Here is a 23,372-nt window from a genome sequence, read left to right as displayed (position 1 = left end):
ACTGACTTGGGACAGAGACCACAGGTGGAGTCCTGGGAGAGTCACCCCTGCCTAACTGCAGAACAGAGGCCAGGCTTCCTGAGCTTGGAGGTGAAGTGAGAAGAAGATGCAAGAGGAAAACCCAAAATGGAAGAACTAGCCAAGATCTTATGTCATCATGAAAAATGAAAGAACAGAAAGAGGGAAAGAGACTGAGAAGTTTCTGAGAGAGTGAGTATATGAACCAGACTAAAGCCATCTTGAGAAATTCCACCATGATGACTGCTTTCTGACCTAAAGCCTCTTAAATACAGCCTCTCCCCCATTCTTCTCTTTTGTTTAACTACACCTGTGAGTAAACCCTCCAGGCAAAGCTTCCTGGATCTGCTCTGGATATGATTCCTCCTGGGTAGCCCCCCAGAAAGTGCTCACCAGCCTTTAGGGCCATAAAAGCAGGTCTGTTAGGGGGTGGGGTGTGGACATCGACTCATCTTGTGGTGTCCCACGAGATGGACAAACTTCTGTCCATCTGTCCCCTTAATAAACCATTTGTCATCAAGCTGGACTTGTTGGCCTTTTTATTCAGTTTCATGGCTTCTTCGCTCTTTGAAGGTAGTTTTGCACATACCTCCTTTCCAGGGAACAACAGGAGGAAGTAAGCAGGGTGCTGTGTCTGGAAACAGGGAGTGCGGAGTGCAGTGGAAGGCGGGGCTGTCTGCTGAAGGTGTGGGTCTGAGTGAGGACTTGATGATGAGAGGCAAGTCAAGAAGCCAAGATCAAATTCACAGACACAGAAAGTAGAACAGAGGTTGCTAAGAGCTTCAGGGGTTGGGATGTGGGTGGTATGGCATTTATTACTTCATCAGTGCAGTCTGAGTTAAGGAAGATGAAACGTTCTGGAACTGGATGATAGTAATGTTTTCACCACAACAAGAATGCCTAATGCCACTAAACTCTATACTTAATGGCTAAAACGGTCAATTTTATGTGCTGTACATATTACCACAATTTTTTTTTTAAAAAAAAAAGATGCCCAAGAGTGTTTCACAAGAACTTTTAAACAGAGGCAGCAAACAGTGAAGAGCAATTTGTGTGCCACCCTCAGGTGCCAATATGGGGAAGACACCAGGGCTGCCCTGTGCTGGGGAAAGCCTTCTAGAACCAGTGGCTCCCCAAACACCCATCAAGGCTGCACCCCCATCAGGCCTTCTTCAGCTTCCTGGCCCCACACAGCCACCTGGTCACCATGCCCAGCAGCTTCCCGCAGAGCCACAGGGTGCTCAGGGTGACCACCAGCAGGAACAAGAAGACATCCAGCAGGTATTGCTCATGCCACGGCTGCTGCAGGGCATGGGGCTTGAGGTGGGCCGCACCCCCTGTCTGGAGGATGTGGTCGATCCAGCCCACCAGCCTCTGGGCAGGGGTCAGGGGGTGGGAGCGCCTGATGATGCTGGCAGCCACCGCTGCTGACTTGTACCTGTTGGCAGACCCAGAGGTGGGGCGTTACTCAGGTGGTCTCAGAAGTCTTAGAGACCTTGTATCACACACACTCTTCCTTCCACACACAGAAGACTCAGTTTCAAGGAAAAGTTGTTGGCCTGGCCTGGCCTTGCCACAGTCTAGCTGGTTCCACTGAAAAGCTCAAACTGGTGTCTCCATGCAAAGACTATGCTCTATGCTAAATGTGCTAAACTATAAAAAAAAAGAAAAAAAAATGACTAAGTCTATCAGGGCTAGTCTCCACCCAAGGAGGCTTATCACAAACTATAGATGTGATGTTATCACATATATATATATACACACATATACACACACACACACATACATATACATACACATACATATATATGTATGTGTATATATATGTGTGTGTGTGTGTATGTACATATACATACATATATATATATAAAATACACACACACCAATCATGGATGTGTGGGTAAGCTATTTCAAATAAGAAAGAGAGCAGAATATTCAGAATTAGAATTTTCAGAATGAAAAGTTTCAGAAAACCTGGGCAAGTAGTAAGGGCAGAAGGAAATATCAAAGGAATTTGAAAGTCTGTTGGAGCCATTATAAAGATACTCTGCTTGGGATGCATCCAAGGTGCGTGTACTAACATACAGGATTCAACATATATGTATAATATATATATGTAACACATATATTATACATACAATATATACATGTAACATGTATTTTATACATGCAATATATGTATAATATATACATGTGACATATATATTATACATACAATATATAATATGTACGTGTAACATATATATATTATACATACAATATATATGTATAATAAACAGCTATTTTGTGCTGGTGTCTGGGCTAGGTGACATATGTGACTCTATGGACTGGAGCCCAGGACGAGGCCTGAACTTTTCTGCCTCTTCAGAGCATCATATTGGCCAGCACTGGCTTCATGGGCTGCAGCCTCCACATTTGGACAGGACCCCACATTTAGATGGGTCCTACACTTGCTTTATTCTATGCTGTCACCATCTTGAAATTCTTAATCTTTATAACAAGGGTGCCCACCTTTCCATTTTACTTGGGCCCCACATTTTATATACCCAGCCCTGAAACACAATGTGTAGGGACCATCCCAGCCCCAATGACTCCATATCAGGGTCAGCAGATGATGGCCATTTCGAGTCTAGGTCTTTGAATGGCCAATGAAATTTACAAACTCATTCTTCTGAGTGATCATTTGCTACATATGAAATACCCAATATAATGAAATGTCTGAGGTTATCTGACCCCAGGAATTTAATAAGTTTTCTAGGGCTAAGAATCACAAGCTTCAGTGATTCTTCAGTCATCTAACAAGTACTCCTGTGGGCCTCCTTTGTGCAAGGTAGTATGATAAGTCCTAAGGGCTGAGTCACTTTGTGTCCTTGGAACATTAAGTCATTCAGGCCTTCTTGGTTATAAGGAAGAAAGAATAAAATTGGTCATGGGACCATTGTGCTGGATGGGAATTTTACCTAAGACATCGTGGGCCCTTTTGCTGACTCACCTAACAGAAATTCATCCCAACTTACTTTGTGGCAGGCCCTGTGCTAAGCCCTGGGAGCACAGGGGAAAACAAGAGACATACTTGGCCCTTCAGAGGAGCTTCCTCTCTACTTTCTAGTGTGGGGGACACAAAATAAATTGAAACAGAAAGAAATGGGGTAGTTACTGATCCTGACAACTGTTAAGGAAAAATGAATTATGACTGAAGAAGGTGGGAGAGGAGTGCATTTAGGACTGTCAGACAAAGACCACCTCTCTGAGGAGAGGACATTGGAGATGAGCCTGACTGCAATGAAGGAGCCAGTCCTTCAAGACAGGAGAGGAGAAGGAAGGATGTTTTAGGGAGCAGCACTGACAAAGGGCCTGAGACAGGAAATGGTGTAGTATACTGGTGGACACAAAGTCAACCTCCTGCCTCACTTGGAATTCTACTATAAGCAGTCCATAAACATAAGACCTCTCAGAGGTCCTGTGTAAGTAGGACAGGGTGCTTAAAACCATAAAGTGCAAATTGTTCTCAACATCTAACCTAAATTTTCTACTCTTGCTCTCAGGGAAAACAGGTCAGCTGTTAGCATCACACACATATTATTCCATGTCTTGGAAGTTTCAGCTTTTATTGCAAAAAGAGCCACACGGTGCTCTTTGTGTTTGATGTCTTCATTCAACCTAAGTGACCAAAAGCCCAGAGAGTTCCATACCTCTTGTCTTCTATGACTTGTTTCATCTTCACAGCCAAGGTCTCTTCCTTTATCTGCTTTAATGGGATAGAGACACCAAACTTTTTGGCTTCTACTCGGACCAGGTTTTCTGGCTGGTCTCCAAAGAGGGGAATCCCCACCATGGGCACGCCATGTTGGATGGCCTCCATGATGCTATTCATTCCACCATGGGTGACAAAAAGACGGATGCGTGGGTGAGCTGTTTCAAATAAGAAAGAGAGCACAATATTTCAGAATGAATATTTTCAGAATGAAAAGCTTGAGAAAACCAGGGCAGGCAAGAAGGGCAGAAAAATATACCAAGGGAATTTCAAGGTCTGTTGGAGCCATTTGAAGATATTTTGCTTACGATGTCTCCAAGTGCATGTACTAACATACAAGCCTTGCCCTTGTACAGAAATTCTTTGCCCTGGACAGAACCCAGCTAAGACTCAGAACCCAGGAAACTCTCTAGACAATAATGCTAAGCAAGACATATATCCCCTTCTGTCTGTCCATCCATCCATACATCCATACATCCATCCATCCATACATACATACATACATACATCTTTCTATCAGCTCAATGCCTCCCTTTGCTTCTCTCATCTGTTTTTTTCATTGTGACTCTGTGTCTGTCTCTCTCTTGATCTTGAGTGCTCTTTTCTCACCTGTCAACTTATTTCCCTCTTCTCTGAATTCCTGACACATTCGTTGACATCATAATCTATTTGGCAATTGTAAAATTGACACTGTATGCATTGTCTCCTCAAACACGAGTAGCCCCTCGAAACCAGAGACTAGATTCTACACTTGAGTATTTCCATCTCTAGCATTTCTAGCCCACCTTATTTAGAGCTAAATAAGATTACTATTGAAAAGAAAAGTTTATCTCAGCTTATGTCACCCAACTTGAATGTACATCAGAATTTCCTTATCTCTTCTTTGAAAAGAGGATCATGTGCCTTGCTCCAGGCTTAAATAATTAAATTTGAGAAGTTGAGTTGGGAATCTATTCCTTCAATTTTCCAGGGTATTTTGAGTCATTATCTTGGTCATGAGCCTCTGATCCAGTCAGTGGTAATGGAAGTTAAGGGGTCTGAAAGAAGCAGCACAGGGCACAGAGAAAAACTACTGGGGTTGGCGGGGGGGTTGGGGGGGGGGAGGTGAGGGAACTCTCTGGTACCAGAGACAAAATGGATCAAATAACCAGCTATGAGGTTGTTCATCTTGGCACTCAGGTATTTTGGCACATCCTAAAGACACTACTGGTATTAATGTTATGAAGGTATGAATTGCTCACACTTCAATAGCTAAGAAAGATGTGGGGGAGGGTGGTATGATATATGTAAGTGCATGTGGAAGAACAGGTACTCATGAAGCCGCTAAATACAAGGGCAACATCCCTCTGGTATGTGTTCTCTAGAATCCATAGGTTCTTTTGGACTGTGTTTGGGTGACCCTGTGTAAAACCTAATGCAATAGGACAAGGTGACTTTGATGTCTACCAATATCTCACCTGGGATAGAAAGAATGAAGGAGAGATGGCTATTTGGGCACCTGATCTCATTGGGAGTAGGGCCTGATTCCCCAAGAACTGCAGCTAGCCATTCCATTCCTGCTTCTTGGAGACTTACCTTTAGGTATCAGCAGCTCCTTCTAGAGCAAGTGGGATTACCCAACTAGAGGTCAGAGCCCGATATGCTCTAAAAATATGTAAATGAGACGGGTGAAACAGACTTGGGCAGTTCTTACCCAGGAGGTCATTCTGAGGAAGCCAGTCCACGATTTTCACATTTTCTGCCAATTTGACGTCTTTGGGCCAGTGAGATGGCTTATACTTCCATATGACTCCTTGAGAGAGATGAGCAAAGGCACTGTTCATCTCCCTGAGAAGTTCCTGGGAATGAAAGGTGCTCACCATGGAGCCCAGGGCCACAAGGACAAAACCAGAGTCTCCAAACTTAGCAATGAAATTCTCAAATTCCTGGAGAGAGTTCAGAAAAGAAAAAGACGTGAAAAATGTTGTTCATGAAAACCTAGACAGCCATGAAATGAAAGCCATTCATTTACTGAACACACCTTCCTGCTATTCCTAGAGCTCATAGCCCCTGGGGCAGCTCAGCACCCTCTGCATGATGCTCATCCCCATTGTGTCGGAATATCTTTCTTCTTTAAAAGCTTGATTTTGTGTCAGGGTCATTCTAGACCCACTGCTCATGATAGGTCAATGGAGACATGGTCACTTGAGAATTTCCTAAGGCCACCGGAAAATGGTAGTGTAAGAACAAATACTAGTGGGGTGTCAGGGTATAGCAAAGGGAGCTGCAACGTCTGAGGCTAGATTGAAGAAACTGGGAGACGGCCTGTAGCATAAGAAGAAGTGGAAGAAATGGAGGAAGCCTCCTGATCACTGGCTCAATGCACCATGTAGAGTGCTTTGCTCTGATACTTTGTGATATTCTTATTAACGGATCTTTGTAATTAATCTCTTACCTCAGTGGCTCACCCACATGACTACAAATTATATCTACATAAGAAGACACTTAAAAAGTGGTAATGCCCAGACCTAACCCTGAACTGGGCAGCTTGCTTTTTAAAGTCCTCAGGCAATTCTTAAGGAAGGCTGTGACTTAATGATGTAATCTTGGCTTAACACAGTTTTGTCAACTCTTGCTTCAAGTGTTTCTTCAGACTCTGACTCTGGACTTCTGCAGCCCCCTTTCCTCAGCTTCTAGATCCTCATTCCTGGATTGATTCCATCTACCATAACATTGCCTGGTTTATCATTCAAAGGACCACTTTGACAACAGCTTTGTCATTCTTTTTAATTACAAAAGCCACGTGACTCCATTATTTAAAAACTGGAAAATATAGAGAAACATTTTTGAAAAAAGCTTCTGCTATCTCACAGCCACTATAACCCTTACTGCCATTATGCTCTTGCTTAACAACTCCCTCCCCCTACCCTATAACTAAGACCCACCCTCCTATCAAGTAAAGTCTCCTGCAATCTGGCCTGGCTGTATTTACACAATTGAGAATTCTGATCCAGTCTAGCTAGAGTCACCAAGAGAACCCAGAGTCATGCCTATCTTACTTTTACTTTAACACTTTGAGCTACTTGTTCTCTCCAGCTGGAACACCTTCCTCCCTAGCTCCATCCCTAAAAAACCCTACCACCAACTCAAAGCCCATCTAGTCCATGGATCATTCCCCAACTCTCCCTGCTCACTGAGTACAAGGTCAGTAGAGGAAGCATAGACACTTGGGTACCTAGAAGACCCAGGTCAAATCAGGGCTTTCCCCAGCTCTGCAGTGAATGGTAGTGGGAAAGTCACTTACACACCACCTCAGTCTCTGTCTTCTCTTTTATAAAAATGGAGATCATCATACTTCCTTCCAGGTGGCAAGATATTATTATGTAAGATAAATTGCATAAAATGGCAACACAGTGCTGATAGGCAAAAGGAAGCCAACTCATCTTAGCTCCTTCCCATTTAATAACTTCTATTGCAGAAAAATAAATAAGTAAACAAAAATAAGAATAAATAAAAACTTCTATGGCAGAGGAGCATCCGGGTGGTGCAGTTGCTTAAGCGTCTGACTCTTGATTTTGGCTCAGGTCATGATCTCATGGTTCTTGAGTTCGAGCCCTGCTTTGGGGTTTGTGCTGACAGTGTAGACCCCACTTGGGATTCTTGGTCTCCATCTCTCTCACCCCCTACCCTGCTCATGATCATTTTCTCTCTCTCTCTCACTCTCTCTCTCTCTCTTATAAATAAGCATTAAAAAAAAAAAAAAAAAAAAAAAAAACAAAAAAACCTTCTATTGCAGTAGTCTGAGTTTATGGATTCAAACCAACTTAGCAGTTTTCACAATTTACAATGCCCAGGCCTAACCCCAGATCAATCAAATCAGAAGATAGGCTGAGGATGCTGGAGATGATGTCTGCAGTTCTTACCACCCAGTCCTACCTTGGTTACACACTCATAGTGTTGTGCATTTCATTGAGAATAACTCATCTCTTTTAACAATTCTCCCATTTAATGGATTCTTGCCACATAGTTACTATACACATGATCATACAAAACGCACATGAAAATATCAACTTCTTAAAAGGCTTATGCCAGGGTGCCTGGTTGGCTCATTTGGAAGAGCACGCTCTTCTTGACCTCAGGGTGCTGAGTTCAAGTCCATGCTGTATGTAGAGACAGTAAAATTAAAATAAAATAAAGAGCTTATCCTACCAAGGCCAGGACTAAAGAGGACACTCAGTGTACCATTTAAGAAGGCCCTCAATCTCAGGGTTGTGTAAGTCCTAACACTATCATTGCATGGCCCTAAAAATGAGTACTCCCTTAAAAAGTATGTCCTAGGGGCGCCTGGGTGGTGCAGTCGGTTAAGCGTCCGACTTCAGCCAGGTCACGATCTCGCGGTCCGTGAGTTCGAGCCCCGCGTCGGGCTCTGGGCTGATGGCTCAGAGCCTGGAGCCTGTTTCCGATTCTGTGTCTCCCTCTCTCTCTGCCCCTCCCCCGTTCATGCTCTGTCTCTCTCTGTCCCAAAAATAAATAAACGTTGAAAAAAAAAAAATTAAAAAGCATGTCCTAGGCACCTTACTTGCCTCACCCTACTTCCTTCCCAGGATTCCACTGGCAGGGCAGTCACCAACTCTGTGCTGAAGACTTCTGCATGAAGCCCACATGGAGAGCTACAGTTTCACTTACTTGTGGTACTGGTGTTACAGGTCTGGCCATTAAGCCTCCAACATACACAGTGTTGGGAAGCAGGGGCCTAGCAAATTCAAGGGCAAAGTCAGAGTTAACAAACCACAGCTCTGCTTTCTTCAGAAGATGAGACAAAACCGGCCTAGAGCCTTCCGGGAAATGTTCCTTGATGGTATTGTCATATGCAGACTGGATTTGCCTTTGCTTCATGGTGAAATCAAAGAACATCAGAAAATTCTTCACTCGGCCCCAGAAGTCCATGTGGTCCGTTAGCAAAGAACGCGATACTGGCACATAAGACAGAGGGTTTGGTAGTCCAAAATCCATAGCACCAAAGGAGGAAGAGAGAATGGACACAAATGGTTTTCCAAGCTTTTCAGCAACCAGGAAAGGACAGTAGTCAAAATTTTCAACTATCACTAGGTCAAAGTTCTCATTCTTTAAGGAATCCATGATATCACTTCTCCTTAGAAAATGGCTGCACTGAAGCCCTACTTGTTCCATAAATTTTAAGAATTTTTCAAATGTGTATCTATAAGAAAGAGAAAAACGGTAAACATTCATTGGATGTGTTAATTCCACAATACATAAAAGAATCTTGGGCTACAAAGAAAATATCCCAGATAAGCAAGACCACACCTAGCAGCAGCCCACCTATTCCACCACTGCCCATTAGTACCATCATCTCAGGCACTCTGAGCAGATGATCTGCTCTTGAGAGGGTTCCCTTCCTCCCCTCCTCTTCTCTCCCTCATCTAAATCTCAAGCACTCTCTGTTCCAGTTTATTTAAAAAACACATAGGGATGCCTGGGTGGGTCAGTAGTTGAGCCTCAGACTCTGGCTCAATTCGTGATCTCAGGGTGCTTGATTTTCAGCCCCACATCAGGCTTGCTGCTGTCATTGCAGAGCTTGCTTCAGATCCTCTGTCCCCCTCTCACTCTGCCTTTCCCCCACTCATGTTCTCTTTCAATATCTTGAAATCCATTTGGCACAACTGAATTGTGTTATCTGAAAACTAATTGCCACTGGTGGACCTTCTGGTCTAGAAACTTTCTCTGACCATGCAAATTTCACATATCTCTTTCTATTTGATAAACTCTGTAATATTCTCATAAACTTTCTTTTACCTGATGATTACTCAAACAGTGGAAGTCACTTGATGACACAGTTCCATAAATATTGACCATATAGGCTATTTTTAAAAATCATTGTATAATCTGAATGTGAGAGATCACCTCACACAAGGGATCATTTTATCATATAGAACCCAAAACACAGCAAAAATGGGAATTCCACATTTCTATGCCTAAAAGTTAAGCAATGCAAGAAAAGAAAAGAAAAGAAAAGGAAAGCCTGATTAATACTAAACATATTATTGGCTTGTCTACTTCAGTGTAGGTTGAGGTGTCCAGAGAAGATAATGACAACGAGTACAAACATGTAATTAAGACTTTTCCCATGGGAATATTCCAGGAGCTAATCTCCTTAAAATGCTTTCCGATAACTGCCTATATAGAATATGATTGTTTACTTCCTGCTTGAATAATCTACAGGGAAATAGATAATGATGTCCATCTGTACTTTAAGGTATCAGAGTTAACAGGTGCAAGAGCTCAAGACATCCTGCTGGCTACATGCAGGACCAAGAGAATCAACACCCTGGCATCCCTTTAAGCGTACTGTACCAGTGCACCCCACATGGAGAAGGTCCAGAGGTAGAGAACTTTTTAGCAATATACAGAACTCTTCCTGACATTTAAAATTAACTTCAAGTTACACAGTGGAAGTGACTGGCTAAAATCCTCCTCTGCTATGCCTTTTTTTAAGATTTCACATAGCAAAGGAATGATAACCAGATATTGTAGATAATTACAATAGTGCTGTACAAATTTCCATATATAGCTCATTAAGCATGCTTAAAATTAAGCTAATAAATAGAAAACAATGTTTAAGAATCCATGGTTACCCATGCCTGTTTACAAAAATATTAAATGAATGGAAAAGAGACAAAGCCTATATTTAATATAACTAACAGCACAAGATTATATAGACTAAGTGTCAAATGAATAGATTAGATCAGTTCTAGACAGGAAGGACTGTGGTCTCCCAATTGAGGGAGGAAAAAAGACTTTATGAGAAAAGTCAAATGTAAGCAAGACCTACACTAGTAAGTAGAATTTTCAGATAGAAAGAAGGCAAGGCCACTATAATTAAGTTAGGAATGGATGTTTGTCTTTCCACATTAATGTCTAAGATTAAGCAGTTATGTGCTCCTTTCCATTCAGATGAAACAAAGGACTCATGTCTTATTTTGCACGAGGTTCATTGCATTTTTAAAAGGACCTTACATGGCCAAAAATTAAATAAATAAATAAATAAATAAATAAATAAATAAATAAATAAATAAAAGGACTTTACATAGCCAGATGTTCAACTAGTACAAAACCAGTGTTCATAATTCTTCCCTCCAATACTAGCATATGTGTGAAGAAAAGGAGAAAAAGTAACTGGCTCTCATTTCCCTATCAACAGTGAGAGGTTGAGGTACCTGTGCTTTTGTGGTGGGGAGGTTATAAACAAAGATTGTAAGAGAGGTGTTGAAAGGAAGTGCCAGGAAGATCAACCTCTACTTGCTACAGAAATCCATTCATGGAAGAGGCACAGTACAGAGCAAAGAAGAATCTCGAGTGACTGCACTGGATGAATTGGTGTAAATACTTGTTTCCCTAACCATCCACTCATCGTTTATTCCTTCATCCACCCACCCATCCGTCCATCCCTGTCTTACGTCTACAGTCCAAGCATCCAGGCATCCATCCATTCATTTGTATTGCTAAAATAGTGACTCTTTGGTTCAAAGACATAACAATTACCTGCCACCCAAAGCTTCTTCGATAAAAAAATCAAAATTATTCTTCAATCCTTTGTTATAGTCTTCAGGTGGAAGCCAAGGGATAACTTGGTATGATATCTCCTTCTCTTTAAAATCTAGAAAACACCCATGGGTTAAAAATGTGAAATATGCCACAAACCATGGATTAACATTAGCATGATAATACCATCATGTGTTTGCTTAAATACTTCTATATTTATATAATGTTTGCCTTTTGATATATTTTTGTATGGTTTGGTTGCATTCTCATTCATTTAATCTTATAAAATGATTAACATCTATGGAGAATCTTACACTGATTGAGGAGTGCTTTTCAATTTAAAGTTATAGAAGCTTCCATTTAAAGCCTCCATAAGGCATAGCTATTTGTCCTATTTTACAGGTCAGAAAACAAAGTGAATTGAAGTTAAGACAATTTGTCAAGGTTGCACACATAGGAAGTATAGTCTTTGTATTTCAGTACAGGTCTGTTTGATTCCAGAGCCTCTGCTCCTTCTGTTTTAGAAAAACTCATTTTCATTATTTAGAGTGATAAATCCAAATAGTTTTTTGATTCAGTAAAAAGTACTAAAAAGCTTCTATAAAATACTAGACCACTGTACCTCTACTTACCAACATGATTTCTCCCATATACCCATGTGTAATAAGAAGTCTGAGTCCACTTTTGATGTTTGACTGCTGACAGTTTTCAAACCCTATCTCCCATGCCCTCTTTTATGTTTCTTCACCTGGGCAAACTACTAAGAGAGTCAACATGCTCCCTCTCTTGACCCTAGTGGGAGTTTCAAACCATGCCAGGAAGGCCAATGAGGGGGAACCCTCAACACATCCCAACTCTCTACTCACAATAAAAACTCAAACTAGTCATCCCTCCAGCCTCTAGAAAGCCATATTTCAGATTTGCTTAGGAGCCTGTCCTATTCTTCCAAAAAAACATGCCTTACTATTTGAGAAATAAAAATTTCATACTCTCTTATGTATGCGAGCTTTCATCAGTCATAACATTCAAACAAACTGTGTGTAAACCAGGGATACATTAGTGCATAGTCCTACACACTAAAACTAACAAGCCCAATCTTGGTGAAATTACTGCTATCCAAGTATGTACTGGCAAATAAGTAACAGTTTGGTTTGCGAGCATAATTTGTTCTGGAAACATGTTTGTAATACAAAGCACTTGTATATCAAAGCAAATGTCAAGAACCATTGTCTCAGTTGTGATCACGTGATGTTCTGCATCACGTAATACTCATATTGCAAGACACTGCTCATTTATCAAGTCAAATTTTATTAGAAATGTTTGCTTTTCTTGTGGCATGCTCACAGAACAATTACTCGCAATACAAGGTTTCACTGTATTTTGCAATCATACTTTTGGCTAATATGTTCTGTTCAGTATCTATGTCAACAGGTTCTCAATGTCAGTTTGCCTTCACCTTGGAAGGGACACAGTAGACCTTTAACTAGTTGTCCATAGGGTATTTCAATGGTCCTACCACTGGCCACAATCTTTTTTTTAATTTATTTTTTAATTTAATTTTTTTAACGTATTTATTTTGGAGACACACAGACAGAGAAGGCGTGCGGAAGGAGCAGCGAGAGAGGGAGACACAGAATCTGAAGCAGGCTCCAGGCTCTGAACTGTCAGCATAGAGCCAGACATTGGGCTTGAACTCAGGAACTGCGAAATCATGACTTGAGCCAAAGTCAGCGCTTAACCGACAGAGCCACCCAGGCGCCCCTGGCCACAATCTTTATTGGCAAGATCTTAACCACATCCAACTTTCCCCAGGAGCACAGGTAGGACATTACATTGACAATATCCTGCCCTGAATAGATTCATTTGACATACAGGATTGCGAAACATTCTCAAAGGAGTTCACATAAAGGGATGGGCCATTACCTCACATAAGTCTCAAGGCCTAGGATCTCAGTTAAATTCCTGGGAATTATTTGATAAGCTTTCCTGGGAATTATTTGATAAGCTAAGGCCTCCTGATCGATGACACTATGAAACAAAACCGATGACTCACAACAGCACAATATCTCAACAAGTCCAACATCTCTTAAGCCTTTGTGCAATCTGGAGACAATAGATTTCTGATTTATACATTTTCCTTAAATCTATTTATGCTTGTTTTTGAAAATCAGCCCATTTTGAGTAAGGCCAATATCATAAAGATCTAGAATCTGTCCAAATTGCAATACAACAGGCACTGCCATTAGTGACCCCCATATTTGCCTTCATTATAAAGGCTTTGGCAACATCTTCCCATTCTTCCTGGAGTTGGCTAGACCACTTGGATAGCAGTATTAATCTCTACTTGCTGCTGTAATAAATTACTATAAACCTAGTTGCTTAAAACAAAACAAATGTATTATCTTATAGTTCTGGAGATAAGAAATACAAAATGGGTCTCCCTAGGACAAAAGTATGGTGTGGGAAGGCCAGGAATTCCTTTGGGAGGCTCGAAAGGACAATCCATTTTCTGGTCTTTTCCATCTTTTAGTGGTTGTCTTCATTCCTTGGCTCATGGCCTCCTTTCAACTGGCAATGACATCATCCATTACCTGCCTTTCCCTTCTATCATCACATTTCCTACTCTTACTCTCTTATCATCTCCTCTTTTTTTAGAAGGACTCCTATAATAATATAGAGCCCAAATGGATAATCCAAGATAATCTCCCCATCTCAAAATCCTTATATCAATCACATCTGCAAAGTCTCCTTGCCATGTAAGGTAGCATATTCACTGGTTCAAAAGAGTAGAGCATATCTTTGGGTGGGGGCATCATCTTCTACCACCATGTTCTGCTCTCTGGACATCAAACCCCCATGTAAATATCACATAAAAATTACATTCACCACACCCAACAGTCCAACAAGTCTCAGTCCTTCACATCATCAATTCATAATTCAAAATCTCATCTAAATATCATTAGCTCAAATGTCTCAACTTATATTATCCAAATAATTCAATCAAGTGTGGGTGGGACAGTCTGGATATGATCCATCCAAAAGCAAAGTTTCTCTATCTATGGACCTATGAAATTAGGAAACAAGTTTATCTGCTCCCAAGGAATATTAAGATGCCAGTTGTAGACATTATCATTCAAAATAGAAGAAAATGACAGGAAAATGTGAATCTCTGGACCTAAGAAATGTTGATATCTAACTGGGAAGACAATGTTAAGTTTAAAAACTGTAAATAATCTGCTGTGAATTAGAATTCAGCCCTGTAAGCTAGAAGTTCTACCCTCTGGGTTCACTGCCTCAAACTCAAGAGTTTTCATTTGTTCGTCATGAAAGGTAGCACAAGTTTTCAGCTGAATAGTTTATGGGCATGTTTCTTAATTTGGGGGAGTTCAGTGGGCTTCTTTCAAGTCACTCTTTCTCTGTCCTTTTCAATCCAAACTGTCAGTGTTTATCCCGGTATAAAATTCTCAAGTACCTTCTGGATCTTCTGGTTATGTCATGGAATTCACTCCTCTGAACAGGAGGTCCTCCACAGATCTTTAAAAATAATTCCATCTCCACTATTGGTGTCAGTCAATGTGGCTGAAGAGACCCACTGAATCACACACCTAATATTTAAAGAGCTTTATTAGACTAAATATTATGACCTATTTAGAGAAAATAGGAAGAGATTATCCAGCCACACTTTCTCTTTCCTCACATTCAATCCCCTAATTTTAGAATCTTTTGCAATCTGGATAGGGTGAGAGTTTCCAAAATCATGAAGTCTTCATTCCTTTATGCTTAATAGTTCTTCTTTCAATTTATCTCTTTCCTTTCACATTTTATTATAAGAAGCAAGACATCCTTAACATCTATATTTTTACCAGAAGTGTGTTTATGGTGATTTACATATTGTCTAAGACAATGTAGATTTTCTCTACCAGGCTCCTCTCTTCCTTCTTCACCCTCATTTGCAGAGTTTTTACCTTTGTTAATAAGATACAATTGACATATAACATTACATTATATTCAGGTGCAAGACTTAATGATTTGTTGTTTGTATAGATTGCCAAAGGGTTCTAACATCCACATTTCTACCAATAGTATGTTCAAGACATACTTGCTGCTGTATGTTCTACCAATAGTATGTTCTACCAATAGTATGTTCAAGATAATCTGGACTTATTCTATCATACTTCTTAATATTTTTCCAGTCTGTATTGGTAACCCAATTATAATGCCAGATATTGGTTGGAGCAGCAGCACATGCGAATATTGAAGATCTTTGCTTTTTAGTGCTTGTAATTTCATTTCTTTATTAAAGTAGTAAATAAATTAACAAGATGGGGAAATATGTCCAAAGAAGGAGTTAATAAACGGTTCAAATGTTACAATACAGGAGGAGTTAAGATGGCATAGACATAAGGAGATCCTGGGCTCTCCTTGTCCTTCAAACACAGCTGTATTGAGGTCAGACCCTAGGGGAGGCAAGACTCCCTTACAACAAATTCCTCCTTCCCATTCCCCTCCCAACCCCCGCATGAGGCACAAGCTTATTTACTGGGGCAAACTGACTCTGAACCAACACAATGGGCCTCTCCACCAGAAGACCAGCAAAGGCAGCACCTCACATGCACCAAGTGTACTGAAAATTAAGTGCTTCAAAATGACACCTGCAGTTCTGGTGATACTAGGACCAGGCTTAATTTTTTTTTTCTTTTTTCACTTTTTTTTTTTTTCTTCCTTCTTTGTTTTGGAGTCAGGCTTACAGTTTCTTCTTAGTTTGTTAGTTTTCTTTTTTTTTCATTTCCTTTTTTCTCTCTGTTGTTTGTTGTTTGTTGTTTGTTTGTTTTTCTTTTTGGATCAGACTTTTTTTTCCTTTCTTTCTTTCTTTCTTTCTTTTTCTTTAGAATCAGGCTTATAGTTTTTTGATCATTTGGTTTTTTTCACTCCTTTTCCTTTTCTCTTTTTTTGGAATCAGGCTTTTTTCCTTCTATTTTTCCAGGCTCATATTAACAAACTAATCAAAGCACACCAAGTAAAAGGTCCAAACAGTCACCACTGCAAGCAAGGAGGACCTCTGCGGAGGACCGGCCAGTGGGAAATAGCAGCCAAATTTCAATAGCAGAGTGCACAGTGTACACCAGAGATACTTCCTGAAGTGCCAGACACTGGACAGTGTATAACCCCCTTTTTTGAAGTTTTTTTTTTTTTTTTTAACATTTATCCACCTTTGAGAGACAGAGAGAGACAGAGCATGAGCGGGGAAGAGGCAGAGAGGGAGACACACAGAATCCAAAGCAGGCTCCAGGCTCCGAGCTGTCAGCACAGAGCACGACTCAGGGCTCGAACTCACGAATGGTAAGATCATGACCTGAGCCAAAGTCGGACGCTCAACCGACTGAGCCACCCAGGTGCCCCTATGATCCCTTTTTAATAGAGCATTATTCTCAGGTGCAGGAAACATAACAAGCTTTGAAAACATGCAGAACACAGAAACTTAGCCAAAATGACAACACAGAGGAATCCTCCCCAAAAGAAAGGTCAAGAAGAAATCACAGCCTGGGACTTGCTCAAAACAGATATCGGCAATATATCTGATCAAGAATTGAGAACAGCAGTCATAAGATTACAAGTTGGGCTTGAAGAAAGCATAGAAGACACTAGAATAACCCTTGCTTCAGAGATAAAAGACTTAAAAACTAGCCAGGCTGAAATTTAAAAATGCTATAAGTGAGATGCAAAATCTAGTGGATGCAGTCATGATGAGGATTGAAGACACGGAGGAAAGAATAGGTGACAGAATATAAAACTATGGAACATGATGAAGCTGAAACGAAGAGGGAAGGAAAACCATTAGATCGCAAGGGGAGACTTAGGAATCTTAGTGATTCTGTACAATGAAATAATATCCATACCACAGTACTCCCAGAAGAGAAGGAAAGAGGGCGAGAAGGTTTATTTGAACAAATTTTAGCTGAGAACTTCCCTAATCTGGGGAAGGAAACAGGTATTCAAGTCCAAGAGGCACACAGACTCCCCGCAAAATAAACAAAAACAGGTCAACACCATGACATATCCTAGTGAAACTTGCAAAATACAAAGATAAAGAGAGAATTCTGAAAGCAACTAGGGACAAAAGGTCCTTAACCAACAAGGATAGACACATAAGGTTAGCAGCAGACCTGTCCACTGAAAGGGAGGCCAGAAGGGAGGGGCAGGAAATATTCACTGTGCTGAATGGGAAAAATGTGCAGCCAAAAAATTCATTATCCATAACAGTTGTCATTAAGAAAAGAAGGAGAAATAAAGAGTTTCCCAGGCAAACAAAAACTAAAGGAGTTCATGACCAACTAACCCAGGCCTGAAAGAAACTTTAAGGGGGACTCTTTTGAGTAGAGGAAAAAAAAGGCCAAAGCAATAAAGACTACAAAGGACCAGATAACATCGCCAGAAACACCAACTCTACTGGTAAATAATGGCACTAAATTCATATCTTTCAATAATTACTTTGAGTGTAAAAGGACTAAGTACTCCAATAAAATGACATAAGGTATCAGAATGGATAAAAAAATAAGATCCATCTATCTGCGCCTAAGACAGACTCATTTTAGAGCTAAAGACACCTGCAGATGAAAATGAAGGGGTAGAGGACAATCTATTATGATAACGGATGTCAAAAGAAAGCCAGAGTAGCCATACTTGTGTCAGACAAATTTTATTTTATTTTATTTATTTTTTTTTTTTTTTCAGACAAATTTTATTTTAAAACAAAGACTGTAACAAAAGATGATGTAGGATATTGTATCATAATTAAGGGGTCTAGCCATTCAAGAAGATCTAATAATTGTGAATATTTATACCACCAACTGGAAGCACCCAAATATATAAATCAATACATTAATAACAAACATAAAGAAACTTATTGATAATAATACAGTAATAGTAGGGGACTTTAACACCACACTTACAACAATGAACACACCATCAAATCAGAAAATCAACGAGGAAACAATGACTTTGAATGAAACACTGGACTGGATGTACTTATATCTGGACAATTCTTAGATATATTAACAGATACAGTCAGAACATTTCATCCTAAACCAGCACAATACACATTCTTCTTGAGTGCACATGGAATAGTCTCCAAAATAGATCATATACTAGGTCACAAATCAGCCCTCAATAGGTACAAAAAATCAAGAGCATACCATGCATATTTTCAGATCATAATGCTATGAAACTTAAAGTCAACCACAAGAAACAATTTGGAAAGCCCCCAAATACATGGAAGGTAAAGAACATCCTACTAAAACTGAATGGGTTAACCAGGAAATTAAAGAAGAAATTATTTTTTTCTTTTTTTAATGTTTATTTATTGTTGAGAGAGACAGAATATGGGGAGGGTGGGGCAGATACAGAGAGGCAGACACAAAATTCAAATCAGGTTCCAGGCTCTGAGTTATCAGCACAGAGCCTGATGCAGGGCTCGAACCCATGAACTGCGAGATCATGACCTGAGCTGAAGTCAGACACTTAACCAACTGAGCCACCCAGGTGTTCCAAAGAAGAAATTAAAAAATACATGGAAGCAAATTAAAATGAACACACGACAGTTCAAACCCTTTGGGATGCAGCAAAGGCAGTCCTAAAAGGAAAGTATATTGCAATTCAGGTCTCTCTCAAGAAGCAAGAAAGGTCCCAAATACACAACCTAACCTTACACCTAAAGGAGCTAGACAAGGAACAGCAAATAAAGCCTAAAGCCAGCAGAAGAAGGGACATAATAAAAATTAGAACAGAACTAAATGATATAGAAACAAACAAAAACAAACAAACAAAAAAACCACAGTAGAATGGATTATAGAAACTAAGAGCTCATTCTTTGAAAGAATAAACAAAATTGATAAACCCGTAGCCAGACCTATCAAAAAGAAAAGAGAAATGATCCAAGTAGATAAAATTCATGAATGAAAGAGGAGAGATCACAACCAACACAACAATAATAAAACAATTATAAGAGAATACTATAAAAATTATATGCCAACAAATTGGGCAATCTGGAAGAAATGGACAATTCCTAGAAATGCACAAACTACAGAAATTGAAACAGAAAGAAATAGAAAATTTTAATAGGCCCATAACAAGCAAAGGAATTGAATTAGTAATCAAAAATCTTCCAACAAACAAGAGTCCTGGGCCACATGGCTTCCCAGGGGGATTCTACCAGACATTTAAAGAAGAGCTAATGTCTATTCTCCTTACACTGTTCCAAAAAATATAATGGAAGGAAAGGTTTCAAACTCATTCTATGAAGTCAGCATTACCTTGATTCCAAAACCAAAGACTCTACTAAGAAGGAGAATTATAGGCCAAAATCCCTGATGAAACTGGATTCAAAAATTCCCAACAAGATACTTGCAAATCAAATTCAACAGTGCATTAAAAGAGTTATTCACCATGATTAACTGGGTTTTATTCTTGGACTGCAGATGTGGTGCAATATACACAATATGATCCTCTCAATAGATGCAGAAAAAGCATTTGACAAAATACAACATTCATTCTTGATAAAAAACCCTCAACAAAGTAGGGATAGATGGAACATACCTCAACATACAGGCCATATATGAAAGATCCACAGCTAATATCATCCTCATTGGGGAGAAAATGAAAGCCTTTCCCTTATAGTCAGGAACAAGACAAGAATGCCCACTTTCACCATTACTATTTAACATAGTCCTATAAGTCTTAGCCTCAGCAGTCAGACAACAAAAAGAAATAAACGGCACACAAATAGAGCAAGGAAGAAGTCAAAATTTCACTCTTTGCAGGTGACATGATACGCTATGTAGAAAACCTGAAAGACTCTACCAAAAAATTGCTAAAACTAATACATGAATTCAGCAAAGTTGCAGGATATTAAATCAACCTGCAGAAATCTGTTGCATTTGTATACACCAATAACGAAGCAGCAGAAAGAGAAATCAGGGAATCAAGCCCATTAAAAATTGCACCAAAAACAATAAGATACCTGGGAATAAATCTAACTAAAGAGGTAAAAGATCTGTACTCTAAAAACTATAAAGACTTACAAAAGATATTGCAAAGGACACAACAAAATGTAAAAGCATTCCATCCTCATGGATTGGAAGCACAAATATTGCTAAAATGTCTATGCTACCCAAAGCAATCTACACATCAATTGCAATCCCTATCAAACTACCACCAGCATTCTTCACAGAGCTAGATCAAACTATCCTAAACTTTGTATGGAACTACACAAGACCCCAAATAGGCAAAGCAATCCTGAAAAGGAAAAAACAAAACTGGAGGCATCATGATTCTGCATTTCAAGCTATATTACAAAGCGGTAGTCATCAAGACGGTATGGTACTGGCACAAAAACAAACACAATTGTACAACTATGTAGTCAACTCATCTTTGACAAAACAAGAAAGAATATCCAATGGAAAAAAAGTCTCTTCAACAAATGATTTATGGTTAGCTAAGGGAAATGAATGCAAAAATGAACTATTGGGACTTCATGATAAAAGTTTCTGCCCAGCAAAGGAAACAATCAACAAAACTAAAAGGCAGCCTACAGAATGGGAGAAGATATTTGCAAACAACATATATGATAAGGGGTTAGAATCTAAAATCTTTAAGGAACCTACCAAACTCAAAACCCCAAACCCAAACAACCCAGTTAATAAATGGGCAGAAGACATAAATAGACACTTTTCCAAAGAAGACATCCAGATAGCTAACAGACACATGAAAAGATGCTCAACATCATTCATCATCAGGGAAAGAAATACGCATCAAAACCACAATGAGATACCACCTCACAACTGTCAGAACACCTAAAACTAACAACACAGGAAACAACAGCTGTTGGGGAGGATGCAGAGAAAAGGGAACTCTCTTGCACTGCCGGTAGGAATGCAAACTGGTGCAGCCACTCTGAAGAACAGCATGGAGGTTCCTCAAAGAATGAAAAACAGAACTACCCTACGATCCAGCAATTGCACTGTTAGACATTTACCTAAAGGATACAAAAATACTGATTCAAAGGCATACATGCACCCCGATGTTGATAGCAGCATTATCAACAATAGCCAAACTATGGAGAGAGCCCAAATGTGTGTGTGTGTGTGTGTGTGTGTGTGTGTGTGTGTGTGTGTATAAGAATATTATTCAGCCATCAAAAAGAATGAAATCATACCATTTGCAACATCATGGATGCAGCTAGAATGTATTACGGTAAGCAAAATAAGTCAATCAGAGAAAGACAAATACCATACGATTTCACTCATATGTGGAATTTAAGTACGAATACAGATTAACATATGGGAGGTGGGGGGGAAGAGAAGAAAGGGAAACAAACCACAGGAGAGACTTTTAACGACAGAGAATCAACTAGGGTTGATGGAGGGAGGTGGGTGGGAGATGGGTGATGGGTATACTAAAGAGGGAATTTGTGATGAGCACTGGGTGTTGTATATAAGTGATAAATCACTGAATTCTACTTCTGAAACCAATATTTCACTGTATATTAACTAACTAAACTTTAAATTAAAAAAAGAAAAAAAGAAAATAAATTCCTAAAGCAAAGGCAGTTATTGTGACCTGAAGGTCACAAAACAAGAAGCATTCCACACAGCCCTCCATCAATACATCACATGCACAAATAACACTGGGTATGTTATTTCCTAAGGTCGGGAAGACAGACAAGTCTACACACAGGCCAAGAAGCACCTCTGGATGATTCAATTTGAAGAAATTCTAACAACTTTTCCTCCAAAAGTTTACCCCCACATTTGCTTTCCAAACACTCTGTTAAACATTTACTTTGGAACAAAGATCAGGCTTCAGTTTAAATGATGGTGTAAATGTGAAAATATCTATCCCAGTGCTAGTCACATAGCATTTCCTAAGTAAATGTTTAATTTCAAAAGAAGCCCTCCAAATAAAGCCCCCCTCAAAAAAACACAAATGTTACATTACACTGAAATGGGAAGCAGGTCAGAAATAACACCCCAATCATGTGTTTTCCCTATTTGCAGATGTTTAGTAAAGCTCTATTCCTGAAGTAAAGAATGAATATGCTGTTTCAAAGCCTCAGAAATGCTCGTGATTGGGGCATATTGAAAGAAACTCTACTCTAGACTCTTTCTTTTTTTTTTTATTTAAAAAATTTTTTTTAATGTTTACTTATTTTTAACAGAGAGAGATACAGAGTATGAGTGGGGGAGGGGCAGAGAGAGAGGGAGACACAGAATCCGAAGCAGGCTCCAGGCTCTGAGCTGTCAGCACAGAGCCTGACTTGGGGCTCGAACTCGCAGACAGCGAGATCATGACCTGAGCCAAAGTTGGGCACTCAACCAAATGAGCCATCCAGGCTCCCCTAGATGCTTTCTTTTTAAGTTTTATTTTATTTGACAGAGAGAGAGAGAGAACCAGTGGGGGACGGGCAGAGCCACAGGGAGACACAACCCGAAGCAGGGTCTGTGCTAACAGCAGCAAGCCCAATGCAGGACTCAAACTCACAAACCAGAAGATCATGACACGAGCCAATATCAGATGCATAACTGACTGAGCCATCCAGGTGCCCCTGCTGAAATTATTTTTTAATCAATCTGAAATTCTAATTTAACATAACTTCATTTAAATTTTAATTAAATTTAATTGCAATTTTCAAAATCAAGATTAACTACACTGACAAATTATCATCAACAGACTACAGTTCTTTAATCATGTCTGTCATCAAGGCAGATACAAAGAGATATGTATATAAGTAATATTCAGTGAAGAATGAAGAACCTAATCTAGAAAGTGATTTAAATGGCCTTAAGTAGGCACTCAAAGACATATTTCTACAGCAGCTTTCACGACAGCATTATTCACAATATCCAAAAGGGGGAAACAGTGCAAATGTCCATTGACAGATGATGACTGGATTAACAAAATGTGATATGTACTTACAATGCAACATTATTCAGCCTTAAAAAGGAAAGAGATTGTGATCCATACAACAACATGAATGAGTCTTAAAGACATGATACAAAGTGAAACG

General features: G+C 39.7%; 1 protein-coding gene across 4 annotated transcripts in view; it reads right to left on the bottom strand.

The window, feature by feature from the left end:
* Window positions 1-940: 940 nt before the first annotated feature.
* LOC123577826 (UDP-glucuronosyltransferase 3A2-like) overlaps window positions 941-23,372 on the bottom strand; it is a 29,420-nt gene continuing 6,988 nt past the window's right edge. For all 4 annotated transcript variants that reach the window (XM_045440124.1, XM_045440116.1, XM_045440118.1 and 1 more), the window contains exons 3-7: window positions 11,312-11,426; window positions 8,438-8,969; window positions 5,466-5,697; window positions 3,711-3,930; window positions 941-1,456 (exon numbers count right to left, since the gene is read on the bottom strand). In XM_045440124.1, the coding sequence (XP_045296080.1) occupies window positions 1,180-1,456; window positions 3,711-3,930; window positions 5,466-5,697; window positions 8,438-8,969; window positions 11,312-11,426 (1,376 nt within the window). In that variant the 3' untranslated portion in view covers window positions 941-1,179. The remainder of the gene's footprint in view (window positions 1,457-3,710; window positions 3,931-5,465; window positions 5,698-8,437; window positions 8,970-11,311; window positions 11,427-23,372) is intronic.

This window comes from Leopardus geoffroyi, chromosome A1 (assembly GCF_018350155.1).
Source record: "Leopardus geoffroyi isolate Oge1 chromosome A1, O.geoffroyi_Oge1_pat1.0, whole genome shotgun sequence".
NCBI lineage: Eukaryota > Metazoa > Chordata > Mammalia > Carnivora > Felidae > Leopardus > Leopardus geoffroyi.
The sequence above is the reverse complement of the archived record's forward strand: the minus strand, read 5'-3'. Positions and strand labels throughout refer to the sequence as shown.